The sequence below is a fragment of the Camellia sinensis genome, chromosome 11 (genome assembly GCF_055761805.1).
Source record: "Camellia sinensis isolate YWXY chromosome 11, ASM5576180v1, whole genome shotgun sequence".
Taxonomy (NCBI): Eukaryota; Viridiplantae; Streptophyta; class Magnoliopsida; order Ericales; family Theaceae; genus Camellia; species Camellia sinensis.
The window spans coordinates 150,308,509-150,318,471 of record NC_138971.1 but is presented as its reverse complement, the minus strand read 5'-3'; the positions used below and the strand labels follow the sequence as shown (position 1 = coordinate 150,318,471).

Here is a 9,963-nt window from a genome sequence, read left to right as displayed (position 1 = left end):
AGTATATCACTTTATTTATTTTGGGGTCTTTGGTACAACTTGTATTAGTGCATTTATTTGAATAATATCAATTCTCTATTTTTTTACATATATTTTTATAAAAAATTAAAAAATATATATTTATTTAAATCATCTCATTTCAAATACTCCTTTAATTTATAAACTTGCATGTATTGATTTCCCGACTATAAAAATCATATAATACCCCTTTGATGAGGTTCGGAGGGAGTTTGTAAGAAGTAAAAATGATACATTTTAGGATTTATTTGGGAAGTAGATTGATTTTTTGACTATTTTAACTTAGGGCTAAAAAGTCTTGCTTGTGAAGAGTTTTTTTGGCTTTTTTTGATTTTTTTTTTAGAGAAAGAATGAAATGATTATAGGTTAGATGTAATATTTTGTCTCATTGGGGTAAAAAACTTATTTTGTCTTTTTGTGACTAAAATAGTTCCAAACCCACCTAACCCATTCTTCTCAAACGAAATCTTAATGTAAATAATCTTAGTTTTTATTGTTACAAAATTAAAAGAATAAATTAATATTCACTAAAGAGATTTCGGTATAAATAATTCTAGTCTTTATTGTTACTTGAAAAAATAATAATCACCAACACCATAGGTTCATTTTCAAAATACATATTATTATTTTAAAAAAAAATAAAAAATTAGTTCAACAAAAAATAAATAAAAAAATAATAATACATAAGGTGTGTATAATAAAATTTCTCTTATTTGTAAATTTTTATTTTATTTTTTTAAAATTTTGTTTTTGTGCTGATTTCAAAAACATCAGTCCGCAGGGAAAGACAGCTCCACCACCGCGTAGCCCTCTGACCCCCTAAATCCCCAATTCTCCGTCTTTTCCTTCTCTCTCCTGTCTCTCTCTCTCTAAAAATTCTTCTTCACAGAGTGAGAAACAAAGACCAAATCAAACACCCATCCGCATCAGCAGCCAAGAACCACTAATCTTTCTCTGTTTTGTCTCCATTTTACACACTTCGATTTGCCCGAAAGATCTTTGCAAACCCAAAGATTCAAAAAAACACACAACACTCTCAACACCATTTACTCTCTTCATTTTAAAAGGTAAAAAATTCTCTCTATCCAAACACACACACACACACACACAATATATATATATATAAATATTTTTTTGTGTATAGATGATGAGTGGAGGGCCTGATCGCCGGCGGATTGTTTATGGGTTTTTTTTTTTTTGGATGGTGATTTTGTCTTTTGAGACTATTCTCAGCTGAGTTTTTGAGGTAGGTTTGTACTCGGTCACAGACTCAGTCTCTGTTTTGAATTGTTACTTAGAGAGAGAGAGAGAGAGTGATTACGTCGTTTTTGTTGGATAATAGTAATAAAAGAAGGGTTTGTTGTAGTTGTTATTGAAAAAAATGGAGGACTGGGTCATGAAAGCTTTGTGACAGTTGTGTGACTTTTAATACTTATGTATATGTGTGTGTGTATGTAGATATATGTATTTCATCATATTTGATTTGAATGTTTCTTTAGACACGCCCTTTGAAGCCGTTTCATTTATTTATTTATTTATTTCTACTAAGAATTAGAAAACGAGTAATAGAGATGTTTTTGTCATATATATATACGCACTCATATAATATCTTTCATTGACATTTGCGTATCTGCTATTTTCTTGGGTTCCGGCTATTTTATGCGTTTGGGCAGAGTTGGGTTCTGGAAATGCTGTTTGACAGATAGAAAGTACTGTTGTTTTTGCATCTCCAGATCATAGGTACTTTTTTGTAAATTTTTTTGCTTTTGAACTTCTTTTGTTTTGTGTTGGTGGGGAAAAAATCTTGGGGTTTTGGTTCAGAGGTTGAAGAGAGAGAGAGAGAGAGAGAGAGAGAGAGAGAGAGATTTTTTTCATGATTTTGTTGTTTTGATCTAGCATAAGATTTCCCATTTTGCCAAATTGCCCTCTTTTGTTTCACTATTTTATATACAAATATTTCCCATTTGCATTTGAAACACAGAATTGAAAGTAGTGCTAAGATAAATCATTATCTCCTAGCTAGAGAGAGAGAGAGAGAGCTAAGGGATTAGAGTTTGAATTACTTTGAACTCTGTCTGAAAATTTTGTGGTTGAAACCTTTGTTGATTCACGTCTGTGTTATTTAATTTCAGGAACTGTTATATATATAGTCTTCTACTACACATTTTAAGGGATTAGAGTTTGAATTACTTTAAACTCTGTCTGAAAATTTTGTGGTTGAAACCTTTGTTGATTCACTTCTGTGTTATTTAATTTCAGGAACTGATACTACTACACATTTTAATATCATGACTTCAAGATCGTTTAGAGGTTCTGAATCACTGCAAGGAAAGTCAATTCCTATGTCAGTGAAATTTGCAAGGAGGACTTCATCAGGCCGATACGTTGACTACTCTAGAGAGTCGAATGATCTCGATAGTGATATTGGCAGCGGTGAAATTGGCAGTGGTGAGTTCATGAACTACACGGTGCATATACCACCAACACCTGATAATCAACCTATGGATGCATCAATCACACAGAGGGTTGAGGAGCAATATGTGTCGAATTCAATGTTTACAGGAGGGTTTAACAGCGTTACTCGTGCCCATTTGATGGATAAGGTAATTGAGTCGGAAACGAGCCACCCCCAGATGGCAGGTGCAAAAGGGTCTTCGTGCTCAATACGCGGTTGTGATGGGAAAGTGATGAGCGATGAGAGAGGTGAAGATATTCTCCCTTGTGAATGTGATTTTAAGATATGTCGTGATTGTTATGTTGATGCTGTGAAAACCGGAGATGGGATTTGTCCCGGATGTAAAGAGCCTTACAAGGCCACGGATTTGGATGAGAAGGCAGTGGATAATAACCGGCCACTACCTCTGCCGCCTAGTATGGGGTTGTCGAAGATGGAGAGGAGGTTGTCCTTGATGAAATCAACAAAATCAGTGTTGATGAGGAGCCAGACAGGTGATTTTGATCATAACCGATGGTTGTTTGAGACCAAGGGAACTTATGGATACGGGAATGCTATTTGGCCTACGGAGGGGGGATATGGGAATGAGAATAATGGTGGGGGCGGTGAGCCTGCAGAACTTCTTAGCAAGCCCTGGAGGCCCCTGACTCGTAAATTGAAGATATCTGCTGCAATTTTGAGCCCATATCGGTATAATTTCTCTCCCTCACTGATCTTTCTTGATCATTGTTTTATGTTGATTGTTTTCCCCTTTTTTCTATTTTGTTTTGAATGATACAAAATCAAGCAGCCATTTTAATATTACTTTTATTTTGTATTTGATTGCGTAAGATTTCATTGAGCCCATATGGCACATTACCTTGACATCATAGATTATGTTATATGTTACTGTTCATGATTGAAAGGCCGACCAATAGAAAAATTATTGAAAGGTGTTAAATAGTATTACATAAACAAAAAATATTCGAATGGAAGACTTTGTTATATGAAAAATATATAGAACAAATGTAATACCTTTTGTTTAGTGTGATGTATGAAATTTTCAGTGGTATCTATTTCACCTTTGTTGATGTTCTTTTGCGTAGTAAAATCATGTTCACTTTCTGCCGATCCAAAACATACCAGTTGGTGGTATATGTTCTTTTACTTCTATTTTTTTTCTTGGCAGTTATTCCTACTCAAAGTTTAGTCTTTATATATCAATATTCACACAATGAACATGCTGTTATTGACTAAGGCCTCGTTTGGGAACAGGCTAATTTAGTAACTTTTTTGGCTATTTAGTTAAAATATGAGCTAAAAAAAACTAGTATGTTTGGAATGACTTTTTGGCTTTTTACGAAAAGATGTGCAAAAAGTAGAGAGAAAAAAGAGAATCTTTGACTTTTTGGTATGGATTGTTGACTTTTTGACTAATTTAGTAACTTTTTGACTTTTTGGCCAAAAATGAGGGTTCCCAAACGAGGCCTAAGAAGCAGAGGCTAGGAATGGCAGCATGACACAGATACGACACGGACAAACCATCATGGCTAATTTATAAGATGCAGGACACAACACGTGGGGGATGTGCACAAAATGTATAGTTTTATATACGTATTATATGTCATAATATACGAATATATCATTAAAAGATAATAAAAAATGCAACATAACACTAATTTCTATAAATTTATATTGTTTTTCTTTTATCATTGTATCATAAGTTAGTTTGCTCAAACTTATAATTAGTTTCGTGGGTGTCTAGTGATGGACGCATGTATCTATTTTTTTTTTAATTATAAAAAATAGGACACATCTAGCCGTGTGTCGGACTTGCTGGAAGTATGAGATGAGTGTTAGTGTCCAACACAGACATACACCTTCTTAGAAGTGTCCGTACTTCTTAGATTATTGGATAAGCTCCCATATAGTGCTGGCTACATTTTGAAATACTTCAATCTGTTTTCTATTCATACGTGTTTTGTGTGTTTGTTGCTTCTGTCTAATGTGAAATTAGCCATAATGATGAAAAAGAAGTTTGTGTATTTTCTAATTGGGAATGTAGAATAAAATTGCATGCTGACATTCGACTTCATTTTACTGCCATATGAATACAGGCTCCTAATCTTTGTCCGCATGATTGTTCTGGGATTATTTCTTGCATGGAGGATCCGCAACCCAAATAACGATGCAATTTGGTTGTGGCTTATGTCCGTGATTTGTGAGATCTGGTTTGCATTCTCATGGTTACTTGACCAGCTTCCGAAGTTCTGCCCCGTGAATCGTGCTACGGATCTTAATGTTTTGAAAGAAAAGTTTGAATTACCTGGTCCCCTTAATCCCACCGGAAAATCTGATCTTCCAGGCATAGACATCTTTGTTTCTACTGCAGATCCGGAGAAAGAACCACCACTTGTCACTTCCAACACCATTCTATCAATTCTTGCAGCTGATTATCCTGTAGAAAAGCTTTCTTGTTATGTTTCTGATGATGGAGGTGCTCTTCTAACCTTTGAAGCCATGGCAGAAGCTGCGAGTTTTGCCAACTTGTGGGTCCCATTTTGCCGGAAACATGATATTGAGCCTAGGAACCCAGAAACTTATTTCAGTTTGAAGAGAGATCCTTATAAGGACAAGATGCGCCAGGACTTTGTCAAGGATCGTAGACGGGTAAAGCGTGAGTATGATGAGTTCAAGGTTCGAATTAATGGCCTCCCTGATTCGATTCGGCGTCGTTCTGATGCATATAATGCTCGAGAGGAGATCAAGGCTATGAAGCATCAGAGAGAGAATGGCAACGATGAACCACTGGAAAACATAAAGATCGCCAAGGCTACCTGGATGGCTGATGGAACGCATTGGCCCGGCACTTGGATTGTTTCTGGTCAAGAGCACTCTAAGGGGGACCATGCAGGAATTATTCAGGTGAGTTTTTTGTTAACAGTTATTCTTAATTAGGGTTTTCATTAGGCATTTATTTTGGTTGACAATTAACCTTAATTATGCTTTATATAAATTGATAAGGTAATCTGATAAGATAATAGATCAAATATAGATTTAAAATGTACCAATTGAAATTGACCTAAGTATATAATATGTAATAATTGTATAAATTGCACATCTTATCTTAAAACGCTTTACATACTAGTATGATATAAGAAGCATGGACATGTGACACGACATAGACACGCCGACACGTTAATTTTCAAAAAATGCAGGACACGACACGTGGGGAACACGCATGAAATATGTAATTTTATATATTTATTATATGTTATACATATGAATATATCATTCAAAGATAATAAAAAATGTAATATGACACTAATTTCTATAAATTTATATGGTTTTGGTTTTATTATTGTATCTTAAGTTGTTTTGTTTAAACTTATAATTAGTTTCACACATGTCCAATCAATAGACACGTGTATTTATACAATTGACATGTGTGTCCTCCAAGTGTCCAAAGAGTGTCCGGGTCTTCAAAAAAAATTTAAAAATGTCACACGTTTGGAAGAGTATTGGACACGTGTCCTAAGAGTGTCCAAAGAGTGTCGGTGTCCGACACGGATATGTCACCTTTTTGGAAGTGTTCGCGCTTCTTAGAGTATGATACATACATTTTCTAAACATGTTCATTATTTTTTAACTATTTTTTTGTTGAATGGATCATGTAATAAAAGATATGCAACAATAGTTGATCCAAATTTGAACTTCACACTTTTTTTTGATGTACTGTTAGAGTATGTTATTCAATCATGAGGATCAGTTTTAGATTTATGCCAATTTAGTGTTTGTTATTCAAACTAGCGCCACTTGAACCCTATGTTACATGGACTTTTGGACATCTGACACTTGGACTCCGGCGTGGGATATGTGTCCAATTTTTTTCCATCAGACACTTCTTATATATTTGCATTTAACAATATCATTATATGTATATATTGTTGTATAATTGATATAAAATGTGTAAAATGTAACATAATTTGAACCCCATCAAACCTAGCTTGAATACTGATGACTATGAATTTGGTTCTAATGAGCTGTCTCTATAATTGCAGGTTATGTTGAAACCTCCAAGTGATGAACCATTACATGGTGCATCAGTTGATTCTAATCCTATCGATCTGACAGAAGTTGACATTCGGCTTCCTTTGTTGGTTTATGTTTCACGTGAAAAGCGTCCCGGGTATGATCACAACAAGAAGGCTGGTGCTATGAATGCTTTGGTTCGGGCCTCAGCCATTCTGTCCAATGGACCCTTTATTCTGAATCTCGATTGTGATCATTACATCTACAACTCTGAGGCGTTAAGAGAAGGTATGTGTTTTATGATGGACCGTGGTGGTGATCGTCTTTGCTACGTCCAGTTTCCACAAAGGTTTGAAGGAATTGACCCATCTGATCGCTACGCCAATCACAACACTGTTTTCTTTGATGTCAACATGCGTGCCCTTGATGGGATTCAAGGTCCAGTCTATGTCGGAACAGGATGTCTCTTTCGCCGGATTGCTTTATATGGTTTTGACCCTCCAAGATCAAAAGAACACCCCGGTTGCTGCAGCTGTTGCTTTGCTCGTCGTAAAAAATCTTCAACCGTTGCTTCTTCTCATGAGGAGAACCGATCACTTCGAATGGGAGATTCTGATGATGAAGGAATGAACATTTCTCTGTTTCCCAAGAAGTTCGGGAACTCGTCTTTTCTTGTTGATTCGATTCCGGTTGCGGAATTTCAAGGCCGTCCCCTTGCTGATCACCCTGCCGTGAAGAACGGACGGCCTCCAGGTGCTCTTACTATTCCTCGGGAGCTTCTCGATGCGTCTACTGTTGCTGAAGCAATTAGTGTCATCTCATGTTGGTATGAAGATAAAACCGAATGGGGCAATCGAGTTGGGTGGATTTATGGATCTGTAACCGAAGATGTGGTGACTGGTTATCGGATGCACAATCGGGGATGGAAGTCGGTTTATTGCGTCACCAAGAGGGACGCCTTTCGTGGGACTGCTCCAATTAATCTGACCGATCGGCTTCACCAGGTGCTTCGGTGGGCCACCGGTTCTGTTGAGATCTTCTTTTCTCGCAACAATGCTCTTCTGGCAAGTTCCAAAATGAAGTTCTTGCAGAGGATTGCTTACCTCAACGTTGGTATCTACCCGTTCACCTCCGTTTTTCTCATTGTTTACTGCTTCCTTCCAGCACTTTCTCTGTTTTCCGGTCAATTCATCGTCCAATCCCTCAACGTCGCGTTCCTCACGTACCTCCTGGTCATCACCTTGACTCTTTGCATGCTTGCTGTGCTCGAGATCAAGTGGTCTGGCATCGCTCTGGAAGATTGGTGGCGAAATGAGCAATTCTGGTTAATCGGAGGCACGAGTGCTCATTTGGCTGCTGTGATTCAAGGTCTTTTGAAAGTGATTGCTGGAATCGAGATATCATTTACATTGACATCGAAGTCTTCTGGTGATGATGATGATGATTTTGCCGATCTTTATATTATCAAATGGACGTCCCTGATGATACCCCCAGTTGTAATCATGATGACTAACTTGATCGCAATAGCGGTTGGGGTCAGCCGAACGATATATAGCACCATACCGGAATGGAGCCGCTTGTTAGGAGGGGTGTTCTTCAGCTTCTGGGTATTGGCTCATCTCTACCCATTTGCAAAAGGGCTTATGGGAAGACGGGGAAGGACACCCACAATTGTTTTTGTTTGGTCGGGACTTATTGCGATCACAATCTCTCTCCTCTGGGTTGCAATCTCCCCTCCAGCGGGCAGTACTCAAATTGGTGGATCTTTCACGTTTCCATGATTTTTCATTCTCAAGGTAAAAACTCATTTATCATTGAGCCCTATTAGAATCCAAGTTTTTGCTGTTTTTTCTCCAGAAACTTGGGAAGTAAAATGGGGGAAGGCCTTGTGATGATATCGGATTCATTGGAATCTTTATTTCTTGATTCTTGTTGAAATTTTGGATGTCCATAGTGGGAGACATTATACACATTCTTTGTAATTAGAGACACATGTTAGTTGAAATTATAAGTTGATTTGTTTCATAGTTGTGCTCTTCTGACATTCTGAACTTGCAATGTTCAGTCATATCTGTCAAATCTCTTTTGAGAATTGAGAATTCCATCACTTCTAAGCTGTATTTTTGTTTGCCATTTTTTGTTTATTGACTCGAAAAACTTACTGTTTATTCACAAAACATATTTGAATTCGGCAAATGGGGTATCGTGTGATTGTTTTTCTGAGTTATTAAGTCATAATTATATCTCCAGCCGAAAATTTTGATTTTTTCAACGGTATCTGTTTGCGGATTCTTATGTGCCTCAAATCAGTTTGGATTAGGAATTCATTGACTGATTCTTAGCACGAGACGCGGAGAATACAAAATTTCTTTCATTTCTTTTATTGCATCCTATCACTAGGTCTTTTTATTTTCTTCAACATTACTTACTTCTTATATTTCAGTATTAAGTATTGACGTTAGGTTTGGGTGGTTGAACTAACAATCCAGGAATTAGTCATCAGAGTTCGAAATTCCATGCTACGATGCAATTCTCAACTGTTTGTTATGGGAATGAAATACAACTTTAATAGAGTGCTCTCTAGTGCAAGGATATTCTTTATTCCTTTTCATTGCATGCCAGAATTTTTTTAATTTTTTGGCCTTTGACTAGCCTTTTGATGTTTCTAGTTTGTACTAGCACGTGTAGAGAGAGAGGTTTCATATAGTCTCTGTTTGGATACAGGACAGGACAAATAATCCTATTCTGGTGTTTCCATTATGATTGGATGGAATTTTGGACTAATGCCAAATTATATCTAGGTTTTGAGGGAAATATGGGAATATCACTTGAGGTCGAGAAATTGGCCAAGTTTCAAGGAATTAAACCGTCTTGATAATCCATGGCTACTAAGGAAATGTTTGGTTCGCTATAATGGAATTGAATGATTATTTTATCAAAATGTTTATTCATATGTTTAGTTGATTAAAAAAAAATGAAAAATGCATCGGATATGGAATTATTATTCGCCATTATAAGGGAATAATCTTTCAATTTCATTATTGTAAATTAAATAGAGCTTGAGAAGATTGGGAATAGTAGGCATCGATCGATCCTAAATAGGGGTTAATAGATTGGACATCTTGCACCCTTTCTTAACGTCACCATTTTGCCTCCCCTCATTCCTTCCCAGCCTTGCCCTCACCACCCAAACCCTACACCCATTCTCTCTCTCTCTCTCTCTCTCTCTCTCTCTCTCTCTCTCTCTCTCTCTCTCTCTTGTGTTGTAGAGGTGAGGGTGTGAAGGGGTTGGGGGTTGCGGGGATAGACTAAGAAGGGGCTAGCAAAGGTGGTAGGGAGAGTTGACGGAGTTGAGGATGGGCAGAGAAAGGTGTGGTGGCCGATAAGATTAGAGAGGTTAGAGATGTGAACAAAATTAAAATTTTATAATGAAATAAAAAATAACTAACAAAAGACGGGATTCTAAAGTAAAAAGTAAG

At 36.8% G+C, this 9,963-nt stretch overlaps 1 protein-coding gene across 3 annotated transcripts; it reads left to right on the top strand.

Annotated features, from left to right (window-relative positions):
* The first annotated feature begins 787 nt into the window (after window positions 1-787).
* LOC114295888 (cellulose synthase-like protein D3) lies at window positions 788-8,680 on the top strand. 3 transcript variants are annotated; one of them, XM_028240184.2, is made up of 4 exons: window positions 788-1,085; window positions 2,278-3,163; window positions 4,570-5,377; window positions 6,514-8,680. In XM_028240184.2, exons 2-4 carry the CDS (start codon window positions 2,307-2,309, stop codon window positions 8,263-8,265), a joined length of 3,417 nt encoding a protein of 1,138 aa, XP_028095985.2. In that variant the 5' UTR covers window positions 788-1,085; window positions 2,278-2,306; the 3' UTR covers window positions 8,266-8,680. The 3 variants fall into 3 exon arrangements, with proteins under 3 accessions (XP_028095985.2, XP_028095986.2, XP_028095984.2); XM_028240185.2 differs by having other exon boundaries at window positions 814-1,264; XM_028240183.2 differs by lacking the exon at window positions 788-1,085 and adding an exon at window positions 1,176-1,758.
* Window positions 8,681-9,963: the final 1,283 nt, after the last annotated feature.

Bases quoted from the DNA above. Each gene is read 5' to 3' on its own strand.
- LOC114295888 (XM_028240184.2), top strand. From the start codon at position 2,307: ATGACTTCAAGATCGTTTAGAGGTTCTGAATCACTGCAAGGAAAGTCA. The intron at 3,164-4,569 runs GTATAATTTCTC...ATATGAATACAG, and splicing joins GCAATTTTGAGCCCATATCG to GCTCCTAATCTTTGTCCGCA. The intron at 5,378-6,513 runs GTGAGTTTTTTG...CTATAATTGCAG, and splicing joins ACCATGCAGGAATTATTCAG to GTTATGTTGAAACCTCCAAG.